We start from the raw sequence: 18,157 nt of genomic DNA, 5'->3' as shown, positions 1-18,157 counted from the left end.
TTGTTAATTTAGTCGCTGAAAATCGCATTGTCACAGTACCTTTCCTGCACTGTATTCTGATATATCTGTAATTTTCAGCTACTTCATCAGTAGCACGTTATTTTTTTTATTAAAAAAAGTAAATGTAAATATAATATAATAAATGTAAATATCGCAACTAATTTGGAACGAGTCAAGTCATGAAGACTTAGAGCCTCGTTCAAAAGGTTCTGCGATGTCAACTCAGAATCAGTTCTTCTTTTACACATCTAATAAAATCTCCTTGTAAAGGAGAATAGCTATAACGGATTCTAGAAACTGCGATTTTATCACTCATCATTGAATTGTTAATAATAGAAATTAATTTAAAAAAAATTGACGTAGGTACTTATTGAAGGATTGACGCTACGAGATAGAACCCCCATAAAATTACATCACAAAAGATATATTATAAAAAGTTCAAATGAAGAAATGATAAACATTAGACACGAAGGAACGGATGTAGTGCAAGATCATAAAATATCAATATCTATTTCATGCTATTATATGAAATACAAAGCTAAAAATGCTATTGAATGGTTTAAAAAACAATGAGAATGATCACAGTTTTGAAACACACAACGACGAAAATGACATAACAGTAATCCAAAAAAAAAAAAAAGAAAATAGGTATACCAAAAAGAAAAAAATAAAGAAGAATTGGTTTCCAAAAATATAAATGCATGCTATGTATCAAATACGATACTTCGAAACACAATCTGAATCAAATATGACTAATAACATGATAATGTCCCAAACGCAAACAAACACTAATATTTATAAAATCTTTAAGTGAACTTCATTTATATTATTATTATATCTATATCTATATCTATATATTATTCATTTCTATTATAGATCAGAGAAAAGTGGGGTAAAACCGGGTGTCTAATACACTTTCATAGTAGAAAAGATCTAAAGAAGATCTAAAGTAAGGAAGATTAAGTGCTCCTTACACAACTAGAAAATTATTCTTCTTAAAAAATATGATACTTATTGTTAGATCAAAGGGAAATATGATTTTGTAGTATCCAGGTGAACCTGTCTGTGTGACGTCCTCATAGATTTTGACGAGGCCTATTTTAATTACTTGTTGTGCCGTACATATAACAAGGAACGTAATAAGAACGGGCGGTCCGACCATGAAAAAAATAAAATACTGTCCAATACATAAAAAGCAAGCATACGAAATTTCATTGAGTTTACTGGAATGATTATATGCGGCACATCGTTCTATTGTTTTCGACGGTACATCGAATTAGTAAGAGAGCCGGTGGCATAAATACTCATGTTATCGAATTATCACATTTGCAGTAAAACTTTAATGATAGACGAACAATAATAGAATTTAAATCTAATGTACCTAACTGCTATTTTCCGAGCCGGGAATAAACAGATAACTTCTGGTTGGTTGGTTTTGAAGCTGTTTACTTAGGTCATCGTGCATATAAATTTTGTTGATGCTATAAGATATAGGACAATTAGCTTTAATAGAAAAATTTAGTGTGCCTCTCCAAATTCTATCACCACTCCCTAGTCGACCATTCAGAAAAAAATTAGTCGAAGTTCTTTAAATGTCTACCGTCGCGAACATAATATAAGACTGTGGGCACAGATAACAGACATAAACTTCTCTTACCCGTTGCACCTTGTGATCCATGACTTTATGTGAACGGTATTTTATTTTTCTCCAGAATAATATTTCAAGATCATTGGGGTCCACCCACCCATTTTTAATATTTTTATTTCTTTTTTGTTTTGTTTTTTTTTGTTATATGCATGTCACAACAAAGTATTATAATTATAATAGTCCTCGTCAAAATCCGTGTGATTGACCGGTATACTAGTACTCAGTTTTATCCTATGGGTATAGATAAAACCGGGTACCCATGTAAAATTACAATGTTTCGCTTAAATCGAACATTTCAATTATTTCTTGCTACCATCAGCCCCTTAAGCAGGAGAAGAAAGTTTGCAGGTCATTCGCACGGGAAGTGTGGGTGTGTGGGAAGTATGTATTATTTTAGATTATAGAGGCATATATATAAAATGTTAGAAAATTCCTTTTTTTTATTCTACAGAATCGACTCATCAAGCAAACAATTAACTCGAGCAAATACCACTCGTATATATCCTCTCCTAGCTTAAGGGATTAACAATAACAAAAAAAAAAGACTAAAAAGGATTTAAATGGTTTCAAGGCGTCTATCTGGTGGTGATAAAAAATGCTCTGTGAAGATTATCTTCGAGGTTTCCTCAAGGTCATCGAATGTTGTTTTATATACTAACATCTATTGTATATAATGCGATGTTATACTTGAGATAAAGGCGAGTTCGACGATCCAAATACCATGACCTTGAAGTGACCTTGAATACAAAAAATGAATTTCAATTGGAAGAATGTAAATCACCTTATTTTGTTAGATGTTTAAAGTGGTAGCCGTCCACATCAATAGATTTTCTCATATGGTCGGGGAACCAGCTCGGAACTATCACCACGAATTGAGTGCATATGACAGCTCTTCTCTTAGAAAAACAATGGTACCCGGTTTTACCCTGCTACCCCCTACTCCAAGACAAAATAACAGGCCACTCAACAATTTTTAGTGTATTTTAAAGTTAATACAATGTAATAAAATTTTAAAGATTATATAATATATTATATATAAATTATATCTGCCCTTATTATTAGTAACATGATAAAGGACTGAGCGCTGTTTACATATTTTCATAGCAATCTAACCTACATATTTATGTGAAAAATGGATGCGATAAAATGATAGGACATGTAAGATAATTTGCGTAAGACAACTACACTCCTCGTCAAAAAGATAACCCAGGTGTGCTATCTTTAATTTCTCAGTGACGCGTGTAAAGTTTTTCGTCTGTAACGAATAATATCAAAACATTATGAGCTCAGAATATGCGGTTCGTTGAAAATAATTAAAAATATTATGAGGTTTAGTGCGTAATAAAAAAAAAATTGTTTTATTTTAAGAACGAAACGATAACACATGTGCAATAAGAAAATAATAATCAATATAAATTGTAACTAACAATAACTATTTATCAAACGTATACACTTACTTAATAATGGGTACATCCCCCTTTATTTTCTATTACTTCTATTATACGATTTGGTATCGATTTATATAGTTTCTGGATATAATTTTGACTTAACGTATCCCATTCGCATACAATTGCATTTGAGGTGTAATAGTAGTTGTGTCGATCGTTGTCTGGTGATAGTGCTGGTGTTAGTGTAGAGGCAGAGATACGTTCTACTGCTGGTATAGATGTCGCTGCTGGGGTACTGCTGCTTTTCTTCTAATTTAGATGTCGTGGAATAAAAATCGGACTCCGGTCGGCGGGATTTGAACCCGGGTCCCGAAAGTTCGTAACCTAAGGCGCTAAACACTGCGCTGCCGTCGTCCGACACTAGTTGCTGTCGTGTGCCGCCACACATATTTTAATTCTGGTACATGTTGATACTGCTTTCCATTCGCGTATACGCCGTAAACAAGTTCTACCCAGCAATTTTCAATAATATTAAGGACCAGGGAGCGTGCAGGCCACGGCGAAATAGATATATTATTTTCATTAAAATATGATTAGACCAATCTTGATGCGTGTACAGATGCATTATCTTGTTGAAAGATGTAATCAGGTCCAGAAATGCGTTCTGCATGATTATTTATTTGTCCTTTGATTAAATTTATGTATCAGACCTTTATTATTTATGTAGCCTTCTCCATTTCTTTTTCCAATGCATTCTTTCTTTTGCAAAGCGTAAACGTTCTACTTTGTGTTTCGTTGTTAACGAAGGTTTCTTTCTCAATTTTAGCCTCTTACATCTTAATATCTTTGCAGGATAGTAGAACTCGACGAACACTTGAAACACTGGCACTAATAGTAGATTTATCCATTATTTGCTTCGTTGTTAACTGCAAGTTGGAAGCTACACGCAATATTATTCGCTTATCACGATCGTATAACGATGACGGCCGACCAGTACTTTTCTTTTTGCCATAATCTTCAATATTTTTTAAGAAATTGTGTATTACTTTACGATTTCTTCTTATTACTTTCGATATTTTTGCTATTGATAACCGTTGCTGTTTTAGTTCAAGAATTTGCTTTTTTCAGACTCGTTTAGTTTTTTTTCACGTCCCATACTTACAAATTTATATAACATTGTACTGTAATCTTTACTCGTTGATAGATCATGAACTACTGAGCAATTTCTAAACATATTAACAGAGTGTGTTATCATTTCGTTCTTAAAATAAAACAATTTTTTTTTATTACACACTAAACCTCATAATATTTTCAATTATTTTCAACGAACCACATATCCTGAGCTCATAATGTTTTGATATTATACATTACAAACGAAAAAGTTTGCACGCATCATTAAGAAATTAAAAATAGCACACCTGGGTCATCTTGTTGACAAGGAGTGCAATCATATTTATAAAAAGGTATCTTTTACTTTACTATTTGCTAATAATATCAATAATTATACAGTTTATACTTGAATAATAATTTATATGAAGATTTATAGATTATTTTAATGTAAATTTCGATTCTTGCTTAATTATTGTGATTTCTTATCATTTATGCAATTAATGATATGATCTAAATAAATTATGTATACAGAGAATGTTATAAAAAGGGTCCAGTACTTAACGGACTTATAGTATTTGCCAAAAGGAGTAAAAGATGCATAATCTACGTAGGTCCTAAAAGCAATCCTTTTGATATAAAATCAACTTTTATTATGTATTAACGTTCGATATTGTGAGTTTTTTCACAACACATTTAATGTAATTATAGCCGATGGAATCAAATGGCGTTGTTGCAAATTCAATCAAGCATGAAAAAACGCATAGTAACACACATAGTAACATAGAACGATGTTAGCGCTAGTACGAAGGACACGGGGTGGCTTCGAGTTCGCCAAATAATTTATGAATATTTCTCTTCTCTTATGAGTCTTCTTTTTCGACACAGGAGAACTAGAAACATTCATTCAACGTTCTAAATACAAAATTATTATTGTCATAATATCCGATTATTATTTTAACGGAGAAATATGCATCCTTCGGAACTGACATACAGAACACATGTTCTGATTTTTGCATCTTTAATTTCCAACGACTATACGTTTGTAGAGGAAAAAATAAACGACAGATCAGATTGGTGCAGCAGCGAACCCGGATCTTCCTCTTGCTGGACGCATGCTTTCGAAATTAACCTACCCAGGCCGTCAACGAACATTTTCTCTCAAACTCCTAACTCTCAAATGGCTACACATTTAATGCGTTGCAAAGAGATATCCAACGCTAATAACTAATAAAAATTAATTTTACATCGGAATGATCGTTTTTAGGACTTATATTGATTACACATTTTTTACTCTTCTCTGTGAGTATGTAATATAAGGCCCTAAATTACTGAACCCTTCTTTTTAACATCTTGTACATATATTTCGTGACGACACGTCCCAAATTTCTATTATGTCAAAATTACGACACCCAGATGTGCATCCTATTATGGATATTATCCACGAAAAAATAATTTTTAGTAATTGTCGCTATATCGCTATATGGTATCATCTGATATTATTTCTTCATGTATAGGTTGCAGTTTTCTCCTAAAAAATCTTATATTGGTAATATCATACTAATTGATGCCTTAATTATCGCCTCTTGTACTTGTATACCATCTTATTTTTATAATTCTCTCACTCTAAGCATTTCCTTGTTCATTTATAAAAATAAACAAACATGGTCATAAACAAAGTTTTCGCATTGCCAATTCTATTGTAACATCAACAGTTTTCCTCTAAATTGTTTTTGTTGCATATTCTGCATATGAATGTCTACTCCTACTTTCTCTGCAATTTATCTTCATGATTTGAATTATGTTCCTCACACTCACATTTTTCTTCTTAAGTTTAAAATGGTTTTGTTTTTAGTATCTTTGAACTCTTTTCCACGAGAGTTTGATAATTAATATTATAACTAATTATTATTACCATTATTAATATCACTTTACAAAAACTGCTTCAATACAATTAAATACGCATTTATTGAGATCTTACTTATTATCCCATCATTTTGTCAGACCTGCTTTTTATATAAACGAATCAAATACCTATAAAGTTCCTAACTTCTAAAAAAACTTAAACAGCAATCGAAGCTTTTCTATGTTACCATATACAAGGCATAGTGTATATGCAAGGCATATACAAGGAACAGTGTATATGCCTCCGGATCTATAAAAAATCTTCTTACATTGCATTAACTTGGAGAAACGCAAAAATCCCTGAGGTGTCCTATCGTTTATTATATAGGGTGTATCTATATTCTCTGTCCTAGTTATAAGAAAAAGGGAGTATATCTCTGTATAAAAAAAGCCATAAATCATGTTACAGTAACAGATACGTATAAAATTTAGAAGCACCTCATTAAGTACCTATTAAATCAATTTATTTAATCGCTACTTACGCGATTCTTGTTTGGTAGAGTTCATAGTCCCTTTTCTCCGACGGAGAAATATATTAAGGAGTCACATTTTTAGCTCTCTAGCACAGGTGAGGTTCAGGATAAGCCTAGTGCCTTACGGAGATAGTATATAGTATACCAGCTACAAATTAGAATACTTTGATATAGTGCACAACTTATATCCACTAAGGAAAGCAACAGTCTAGCAATTTTCTAACGCCGGAAGCTGTAGTAATTAAAACACATTTGAGGACAATTTCACGTGACCACATTTTGATATTATGTTACAATTTTTTTGTTGCTGATACTGTGCAATTCAACAAGTTTATCTACATTTCTAATAGTGCAATGTATACGAATACGCGATTGTTGTACTCGTATTACAAGTTTAAACCCATCGGGCCGCACAATACTACCGATGCCAAATCCTAACTACACTGGAATTTAAATCATGTATGTGTTATTAAACCACGTTTAGACGCACAATTAGTGACTATCCTATTGTTTTTTTGCAGAATACAGAACGTTTCTTATCACAACTGCTTTCTTACTCTAAGTGCTTTATGATGTTTCTAATTATTCAGAAGTTGAAATTACATTAATTTCATTAGTTTTCATACATTTTAGTAATTTTTCGAGAACTTTCACCGCATCTGTGCAGAAATAAAATTTCATTTCACACGGATGCGGAGATAAATTACATACATCGAGATTAATTGCATACATAAGATTCATTGTTTACATTTGCATTCTTACAATCATATTTAAAATGTATAAAAGAAAGAAATTCCAAAAAATACACTAGTATATTTTCTGTCTAAACTCACAAGTGTTATTTTGGCTATGAAATTTTCATTCTTCTTCCTGTATTTCCTTAAATTAGATTATTAAGAGCTTGATAAAAATAAGCTACTTCTTCACATTAAAAGACACTAAAAGACAAATTTCATATATCACTTTAACGTGCAAAGGTAATTAAGAAAAATATTTAAGTGCCAATATTTCTTTGATTCACTGCAAGTACATCTTTATTTTATAATTTTCCAAGTGAAACATTGCTAAAAGCTACTCATCGGTAGATACCTTTGACACCATGTAATATAACTGAGGATCATTTATCATCGACAAACTAAAAGGAGCGACTTAAAATTATAAATAAACAAATTTTATGCAGTCGATGTTCGAATATTTTCTATACATCAATGTTTATCTACCGGGACTATCTACTATCGAATACATATAAACTCACGATTTCTATAATGAAAAAATTTGAATAGGAAAAGCTTTCCAGTATATGTACTGGATACATTAGATACACTTCATAAGATCTAAACTTCTCCCGCCCCTAATTGATTTAGAAATTAAGGTAACTGCTACAAGGCAAATGATTTCACCAAGTTCAATAAGTTTAAAATATGTTGTCATGGTTAACATCCCGAACAACTTCGCCCTCTAAATGTTACTTGTCACTTGACTTTAGTTTCCGAGATATTTGTAAAAATATATTTGATGCTGTATACTGTATTTTGCTGTCTACAATATGTATGTTATTAGTCTGTGGTATTCCACAATATAAACCATATTGCTTAATATCATATTAAGCAATTCATTTCTATTTGTCTTATTATTCATTACTTTACTTTATTTTACAGCGTGGGCGGCCGAATAATTATCTAACTCAAACCTAACCCATTGATTTTTCTTTTTCTGAAAATGATCGAAAATGGTCATTAAAAATGAGTTAGATTGAGTTATATAAAAGTACAGACACCGTGAGCCGTGAGACGTCCATCTATGCCAGAATGAAGTGCAATCATAAGTAACGTAAATTGAACTAAAGCTTTTTTCGAATATTCCGGAAACCAAAACCGAAAAACGGGAAAACATGTATAAGCAAAAATTGTTCAAAATGACCTTTAACCTTGACAACATATTTCAATGTCTTTGAAATCCGTGACGTCGTCTGCTTTATAAATAATTACCGCAATTAATATCAAAATGAATCATTAAATATCATTTTATGCATGAATTCACATACAACGCTGCAGTTTATGCGGAATTGATTGTGGGGTTACAGATAGTCAATCACACCTCTCATAAAGTTTACTCGATCGAAACTGGAACCTTCTACCTGAGTTAGAACATAAAGTAAGATACCATTCCGACATGTTATGTATCACAAATTTATATCTTATATAATAAATATCAGAATGCGATAAACCTAGCGGTGTAACATCCTCTTTGATTTTGATGAAACTTTTTTTAATTATCTTGTTCTGACGCGTATATAACGAGCGAAATAATAAAAATGATCAGTCGAATCTCAATGATCTCTAAAAAAAATAAAATGCTGTTCATATCACCTTTTTTTAAACTTCTTCTATTCTCCGATTTTTTGAACTTCTTCTATTCAATAAATAGAGACGAAATATAACGGTTTAGACTTTAGGAATCCATTGGTTCAAAAGTTATTGTCAATAGATGAATCGATTTGGCAAATATAATTTCAGACAAGAGTTACCAGTGGTCGCAAAGTCGGAAAAATGTGTAGCACAACAAATACTACAACGATAACGTTCATAGCGCCAATAAAGCCTAATGCTTTAAAGATCTATCTCTACTACATAAGACAGAGTAAGCCATGCTATAAACTAGGACAGTATACTATTTTTTTCCAGGGTCATTGGAGTCCGATTGCCCGTTTTTATTATTTCTATTATTATATATACGTCACAACAAAATAATTAAAAAAAAAAGTCATTATACCAGATGTATGATGTCGATGACAAATTGATCCATGTTATATATAAAATAAATTTTAAATACTACAATGATATTTTTCAGATTTTCAATAATGTTTTATTTAAAAAACTGCAAAATAAAAGTTTATTTTCAATTTGCAAACTAAATAATAGAAGTAGCTTTTTGCACATTAAGAAGTAATTAATTAATAAAAAGTTTCAACTTTCCTGAATAGAGGAAAAAAGATTATATCATTTAATAGTTTCTGGTATCTCATTGCAAACGTTTGTAACTACCCTATTTAAAATTTCGTAGATACAGTTACTATCAATTTTAACTGCTATTGATGTTACAATTTGATTCTATATTGGACTGCTAAAATTGGAAGTGACATCAAAATCGGTGTGGGCCTTCACTGCTTGATAGCAGGATTACTACGATAGCAAGGTGGATACCCTGTACCTCATCTGTGCTTCTAATATTATATAGAAATATATACACAAAATTACTTTAAAAAACTAACGTTAGCTTGTGCTCCTAAAATCTCTTGTAAGAGAAGCTGCCTCCTAATCTTCCAAGACAGTGCCTGTTTGTCATGAGCCTTGTACAAAAATGGATATGTTTCCAATAGATATTGTGCCAAAATGTTGAAGGATAATACTCTCAGAATAAAAGATTCTTCAGAATTAGAGGTCAGCTTCTCTGGAAAAATTTATATAATGAATATCAAATATTTGTTTCTGTGATATTAATACTACTTCTTACCTTTCTTAAAACGTATCCATTGTCTCATTGCTTTATACTTCTGTTTATCAGACATGTACTTATCCATTAAAAACATTGGAGTTTCAACACATGCATTTGTTCCAAGAACTGTTTGCATGTTACTTTCACATGTTAAATTTTCTGGTAAAAAATTTAATGGGATTTCATAATTATTACTAGAAGTGTAATATGTTTCCAAGAATGGTTCCATTGATGCCTGATTTAATTTCTGTTGTGCAGCTGAATTTGCCATTGTTCCCACCAAATTGTAGCAAGATAGTCTCTCAGATGTTAGTATGTTTTTACAAAAATTTCTCAAAAATACTTGCTTTGCAGCTAGTCCGGACATACGAAAGGGTAAAAATGGAACAATATCATAGTAATGATGCTGAAAAAACAACAAAGCTATGTTTTAATTACTAACCTTCAAAATTCTTATATAATTACTTTTACATTATTAAAATTTGAATATATTCACAATTAATTTTCATTTTTTATTAATACTCTATGATTCTTTTTCTTTTATTAATTAACTGATTATTTTCTTACTAATAATCAATTTACAATAATTTATGAATATTTTACCAATAAAGTAATTAAGATCCTATAGTATTGCAATAATTGATAATGATTAGACTATGCGGATGTTTATACATTTATGAAAAATTTAAATATGCAAAAATCTATAGAATACATAAAATATTCAAAAATATAAAAGGAATTCAGAATAAAGTATTTCTTCTAATATTAAAAGGATCAAAAGTACTTCTATTCATGTTCCATTTTTATGTGTTCGTAAAAACATGTTTTTACGTGAATATCCGCAGTCTAATAACTAAATAATAAGAAATTATAAATAAGTAAAAAAATATAAGTTTACTAATTTAATATATACTTCTTTATATTATTAAAAAGTTATTTTTACCAATAATATAATAATAATAAATTTCTAATATTTACATTATAATGTTTTCTAACATTATACATATATGTATTCTATTAAAATAAATCTATATATATTATATTATATAATGTAAAAGTTACTGATTCACTCATCAATGCTCATCCCAAACCTGTACTTAGCTGTACTTAGAAGAGCAAAATTTGGACAGTATACTTCTTTTATGATATAGGTGTGGGATGAAAAAGAATTTTTAAAACTACAGATCCCACAGAGATTAAAAAGCGGTATATTTTTTTTAAAGGATACTCATTTCCCATAAGTTGCTGAAGTTGAGAACATGGAAGTCAGCATAAGAGCTCCTCATTAAAAATAAACAAATATTTGTTTGAGTGCTTTCTGAAATTTATCTTGTAAAGGATGGTCAAATAGAAAATAATAAATATATTGTATGTATAAATCAATTTTGAAATTGAAGAATGTATTAAATATATAATATTAATTATCAAACTAAACCAATTATTAAAACTATTAAAATACATATAGATAATTTAACTTTCCTTTATATTAGAAAACATTTCTAAATCATGTAAATTAACCTAAATGTTTAAATATACAGCATGGACTAAATAGCATGTTACAAGATATATTATTAAAAGTCATTGCAAATATTGATTCTATTATTTTTTAATTAAATAAAATATATGATTTAATTATATGATATGCACCAATTTTTGGGATGACTACTACATAATGTAAAAGATTAAGGGTAGAACCAGATATTAATGAATAAAAAAAGTTTGTGTAAATATATAGATAGCAAGACATCTCCATGCATGTATTGAAATACAAAAAAATCATTTTGAGCATCTTCTATAAAGATAATCAAATTATACTATATTGTATAAACAAATCCAAATAGAACATATGTTGATACAAACATTTTTATTGTTTTTAAGCGCCAAATCCTTCCCTTAAATATTGCCTACTTATTATAAAACAGCCTTTATAAGTTCCAAGTAATATGTTGTGTACAAGAAAGAAATTTCTTTTTGAGGAAGTGCATAAGGGAAAATTTTAATTATTTAAATTGGTAAATTTTCAAAGCTATCTTTTACTGCTTTCTTAAATCTTTCCATAGGATTATATCTTAATTACTTCACTGATTTTATATTACAAGGAAATGGCAAGAACTGTGAAATTTTAAATGAGTTGGACCTGTATACATTCAATGCTTCAGGTTACTGGTAAAACAGCTCTAAATGGATTTGAGTACATGGCCCACTGTTTTCAGGAAATTAATAAGTTCTTTTTATATCTTACTTTATAAAATCCTTTTAATACTAATGTTATGTTATTTTAATTTAAAATTTTTACAGTTTATTTTGATAAATTTTTAATTATTTTTATTTATTTATTTTTTTTATTTATTATATTACTCCTGCATATTCTTACAAATTCTCTGGGAGATAAAGGGCTACACATTCAAATTCTTTTGGAGCTATTTTACCATCAACCTAAAGCATCGAATGCACATACAATATGAATACAAAACTCATACGAGACTTTGCATTTCTTGACATCTTCTTGTTACATATTATACATAACACTTAATATATATCAATTAATTGGAAAAATTAATTCATACATTAACTTAGAATTGAATTCATACAATTTCAAAATTGAATAAAAAATTGATAAAAATGTTTAAAATCTGTATACATTTATATACAATATTACACAATATTAATAATGCTCTTTATAAATTACAATAACCAATTATTTAGAAATATTTCATTCTGTAAGTATATACAACATCAAACTGCACAGATTATTTATATAATGATTCTATTTTCGTATTTTTAATGTATATACTATTTTCATATTAATATTAACCAATATTAGACAATTTTAAATTTTATCATATATTCAGGATGTTATATGAACATAATATTCGAATCAATCTTTATAATATATGTATAACATTATCATGATGCAATAAACATCTTATGTAATAATTTGCATCTATTATTAAATACATAGTAAACTTTTTACATTAAATAAAAGCTGCAAAATATGACTTCAAAATCAAGTTCCAAATTTAATAATAAATCTTTAAAATACTTAAAATATTTTATAATTTATTAAATATTTTTTAAAAAAATGTACTAAAGTTAGAACTACTCTTTGTTGAATGCTTATTGTATTGAGTAATATTCTAAACATTATGTTACTTAAACTAGATTCTCTTTTAAGAATAAAGGTTTCATGAATGTAATATATAGATTTAGAACGTGCATAATTTTTTCGGTGAGTATCTTCTTGAATAACTTTTAAATTTATTTGTATATTTGTCTGCAATAATAAAATCACATTGTTTTCCTATTTAAATGGATTTAATTTTTTGATTTAGTTAGGTGTTTTTACAATGAGATGATATCTATGTTCCATTTATATTATCCAAATTTTCAAAAATGATTTGAAACACTTAATGATATAATTTAAGAATCCTAACTTATTAAAAATTATATTTTCTTTTTTCTTAAGAAAAAATTTGTTAAAATTTTTTATTTGTTTAAATTACTTATAGTTATTCAATAAAATAAAAAAAGGCTTCCTAATATGAATTATGGGTTACTTAATTTTTATAGTATTTATGACATACAAATTAGAAATTATTTGGAAAGTTCTAACAATTAAGATCATTATTTTAAAATGTTATGCAGAATGTTATAATTTTATATTTGTATCATTATTTTAATATTTTAATAAAGTATTTTTGTCGAAATTCAACTTGAAGTATAAATATTGTAAATAGTGCATATATAACATAACAAAATTATAACAAATAGGAAGGATAAATGTGCAAAATCATGTAAGTTAAAACCATAAGCATATATGTAACATTATGATTTTACACTAAATGAAAAATTTAGGATACGATGTTAGCACTAGAAATTTTTATTTATATAATTTTTATAAATAAATTCATAACATTATGAATATATGTAACTCAATAAGAAATAATATTAACCTTATTGTATAATATAAGATGATACATAGGAAAAGAAAAAGTAAAAAACGAATAATGTTATCATACCTCAGATTTGTATCGAAAAAGTCTGAAGAAGACGTCAAGTCTTTTAACGTAAATTTTCCGTGGTAACTTGCTAGCTGTATTCATTTATTTATTAAGTAGTGGGGATATTAATACATAACTATACGCAGGTGCATAGGTTAGGTTATGTCATCTGTTGTCAGAAAACGTAAGCATATTTTCCCCACCCGTGCAAATATATATATGTAAGTAGATACTATCGCGTCGTCATAATGCACAATAGACAATTGATACAATAGTCAATTTCAAAATTCTGTAATTATTTGAATGTATTCAATACTTATATCTCGACAAACTATATATCAAATAACTAAAAACAATATAAATAACATAATTAAAATTATATCTTAATAAAGAAAAAAGTTCGTACGTGATTATATATTAATTATACTTTACAAAAACTTTTGATAGACACATACCGTTATTTTTTACTCTAAAAGTTGTATAATTCATTTAACCGCCTTAACTCATTAATAATCTTTATCGAAATTTAAAATTTCTGTAAAAATGTACACACATTTATTTAATTAATCTGTGTTATTAGACGAAATTATATCAAAGAGGAAATGAGAGCGCTGATGCTTATGGTTCCGGTTGTTCCCGGACTAGTGCTGCCAACAGCGGCCAAGTGTTGAACGTTTTCACGCTAGCATATACAAGAACCTACAAAGTTAGAGATCTGTCCTGTTTTATTACAAGAGCTTCATGATACAGTACCACAAAAAAGTTCATGCCGAAATAGACAAATATGAAAATAACAGAACTGCGTAGTAATTAAATTTAGTTGCGTCTGAAAGAGGAATTAATTGTTTATTATCGTTTTTTAGAGAAGAAAATATCTTTCCTTTTAAATGTTAATGAATCAGTGGTATGATATTTAAGTTTAACATTAAATTTGCTTTCTTGATGATAATGTTTTTGTTATAACAAAACCTAAATTTCATTTTAATAGTAATTTCAGTAGTTGATAGGCTGCGAATAATATTTTTGACGTAATGTGTCTGTTTTGTATATGTATTCGTTTATAAAGACGGTAAATACAGAAGAACAAATTAATTGCAGACAAGATTTGACATCATGACTAATTTGTAATCAACGATTTCTATCCATCTTAGTTTTATTACTGAGTAAAATTCATGTTAATTATTTAGAAATTTGCCTTTATCGCGGATTTTCATGGATTTTGAGGCCTGCTGTCGAGGCCATTATTCTAAACACATTTGTGGTATTCACGTAATTACCGCTTAACCCTAATTTCTATCCAAAATATTTGCAAAAATCTGTCATTACTAGCTCACTGGATCCGACCTATATGTGTGCATCTGTGACAAAGGCACAAATCACAAGTGTAACCATAGCCGACTCGTTGGCCGCTTTGTTCATTGTTTAGCGATCTGTTTGTTTATATTCATCGGCTATCATTCTCTTTATCTTTCTGTCACATTTTACGAATCTAAATAAACAGCTTCTGCGAATATGTAACGTCGCCCAGAAGCCAGGAATCCGCCGACTTCAGGATATGCATATAACACCTGGTCATGCGATAGCAGTGAGAATAAACAGTAGCCGGATTCCCACCCGCGAGATATGTGAATCATAGTGAGGAGGTAAAGATCCCAGTCCTTCAGTCAGTAAGTCAGTCTGTATTTTGCTATTGAAGCGTAACTTCGCCTTATGAATAAAGTATACGAACGGGCTATTGTTCAATCGCCTTTTTTTTATATTATATATATTACCTTGTCATTTATTACGTGACAAATACTTCGTTCACAATGGCATATGCAAAACTACAGCTTATTTTCAAAAATTTTACTTCAGTATAGATCTTTGTTATTATTTTTTATTAAATTTGTAATTATTTTTATAAGTAATTTGTGATTACTTTATGCGGGCGTTATTGTTACGTAAAATAAAAAGAAATTTAAGAAAAAAAGAAACTTTATCTTTCTTCTGGTTTACAATACTTACTTGGTTTCCTTCCGAGCTCTAGGCGTGACTGTTCAAGACTGACTTGGATGATTTTAGGGGGAGTATTTAAATTCTTTTATTTGTGGGAGTGGGAAAAGGCTTCGATCATATATTTCGGAGAACGGATAGAGTGACCGGATGTTATGCTGATGGTCACTCATGCTAAGGCGCTTGGAATTTCGATATCTTATCGCTTTGTTTAGTCGGATTTCGTCTGTGACATTATCGTCGTCTCATAGTTATTCAAATTCAATACATTGATGATATTAACTTTACCACTATGAGAGATAGCAACAGTGAGCCACATAAATAAATTAGAGTCGCTACAATCGATAGTACTCAGAACAATAGTCAACGCTCCATGGTATATCAGAAACGAGGATATACGCAAGGACTTAGAAATACCAACGGTCAAAGAAGAAATCGGCAGGTACGCAAAAAAATACAAGGAAAGAACGGCAACAAATCCAAACCAGCTGGCTGCTGAAACGAGCAAAACTCTCATAGAAAGGAGACTAAAAAAAACACCCTACTGACCTCACTAAATAAAACAATTAAATTCGAAGATGGTATCCCGCTGGGCGTAGCCATCCACATGAAATTTAGCAATTAAGTTAGAAAAATATCGACATCACTCGATACTCATCATCGTGCGTCGAGGACAATTTCCCCCCTCCCCCCAAGGGGGGAATAACGATCATGCAGTTGCCGAGTTTTTTCTGCAATTATTGGAGGTTTCTTTCACGAAAACTGTCGGCACCACTACAGTAAATTCTGTCTATCGTAAACGAATTTCAAGGGAATATAATTTATTATTTATCAAAATGCATCTCGATTTATCCTTGATGTCGCGTTTACTTAGGATGGTAATAAATGCGTAGAATAGTTCGAACCGTTCGCTCGTGTTGACGATTCTACAAAGAATACTGGAATATGTTTGTCAGTTCGCTGTTGAGTGCCGAAGCGTGCATACGTGCGTGTAGTGCTCCGTAAGTTCGTAAAACAACACGTGTCGCCCATCCGTCGAAAGTGAACACAGCCAAGTGTCCCTGTCCCTTAAAGAAAAAAATCCTACGCTCCCAACCTCTACCCGAATACTAGCCTCATAGCCTCACGACTAGTTATTCATTTGAATTAACTAGCTCGATGATGGCCCAGGAATCGCGACCAGGCTCTCCTGAGCAAACTCATAACTGCCCCGCACTACCTCCTCCGTGGCAAAGGTGCATCAGATCCCCCCGCACCAATGACGCCAAAAGTTCGAAGAAAAGAAGAATAGAACCACCAAAAACAAACACAAACGACACCCGGAACGAACAAACAACAATTCAAGTAAACACTCACAACAGGTTCGCCGTATTGGAATCCTCAAACGACGCCATAGAAATCGTAGACCCGCCACCAAACCAACACACACGGAGAAGCCCCCCTCCTCCACCAATATTTGTTGATGATGTCATTGACATACAAACGATGATCAAGTCCATAGAGAGAGATATCTCCAAGGAGGATTACAACCTGAAGATAAACAACAAGGTAAAAATTCTGCCGACAAACCCTGATGCATACAGAAAACTCACCAAGCTACTTAGGGCCTTGAACGCCAACTTCCACACTTACCAACTCAAACAAGAAAGACCCTTCCGGGTGGTTCTACGCAACATCCACCACTCAGTAGACATTGATGAACTAAAATTCGAACTCTTAAAACTCGCCCACGAAGTTGTCACGTAATTTTTAGGGGTGGTTGGTGAAAATAAAATATAGTTGAGTCGTAACACAACTATTAACTTTGTTTTAATCAACCTTTATTATGAATTCAGCAATCACAATGTAACACGCACTGAATTAACATAAATCACAATTCACTCCAATCACGTTATGTAAGACTTAGTTACAACAATACATTAAGTACGCGACTTATAAGGGTAGAGACCGATATAGATATGTTGACTATTCTAAGGATACAGAATAAGTGAAGTCTTACTGACGATACTGTGTCTGAGGAAAGCTAGGGGTGGGGGTGTCTAAGGACACGGGACGAAATTTACGACAGGAAATACTCGCTTGGTCCGAAGGACCTTAACTATAAAAATGCCAAGGCCCCTGGTGGGCACTTAAGACTATTGAGGGTGC

The 18,157-nt window shown here is 30.6% G+C and overlaps 1 protein-coding gene across 4 annotated transcripts in view; it reads right to left on the bottom strand.

Moving 5' to 3' along the window:
• Positions 1–16,043, bottom strand: part of LOC126863706 (protein angel) — a 33,191-nt gene extending 17,148 nt beyond the window's left edge. The window contains exons 1-4 of one of the 4 annotated variants that reach the window (XM_050614124.1): positions 14,473–14,851; positions 14,036–14,363; positions 10,035–10,422; positions 9,793–9,971 (exon numbers count right to left, since the gene is read on the bottom strand). In XM_050614124.1, the coding sequence (XP_050470081.1) occupies positions 9,793–9,971; positions 10,035–10,422; positions 14,036–14,119 (651 nt within the window). In that variant the 5' untranslated portion in view covers positions 14,120–14,363; positions 14,473–14,851. Of the gene's footprint in view, positions 1–9,792; positions 9,972–10,034; positions 10,423–14,035; positions 14,364–14,472; positions 14,852–16,021 lie in introns of those variants that run through there. The other 3 variants (XM_050614125.1, XM_050614127.1, XM_050614126.1) reach the window with 3 other exon arrangements.
• Positions 16,044–18,157: the final 2,114 nt, after the last annotated feature.

The sequence above is a fragment of the Bombus huntii genome, chromosome 3 (genome assembly GCF_024542735.1).
Source record: "Bombus huntii isolate Logan2020A chromosome 3, iyBomHunt1.1, whole genome shotgun sequence".
NCBI lineage: Eukaryota > Metazoa > Arthropoda > Insecta > Hymenoptera > Apidae > Bombus > Bombus huntii.
This window is presented reverse-complemented; position numbering and strand designations above follow the sequence as displayed.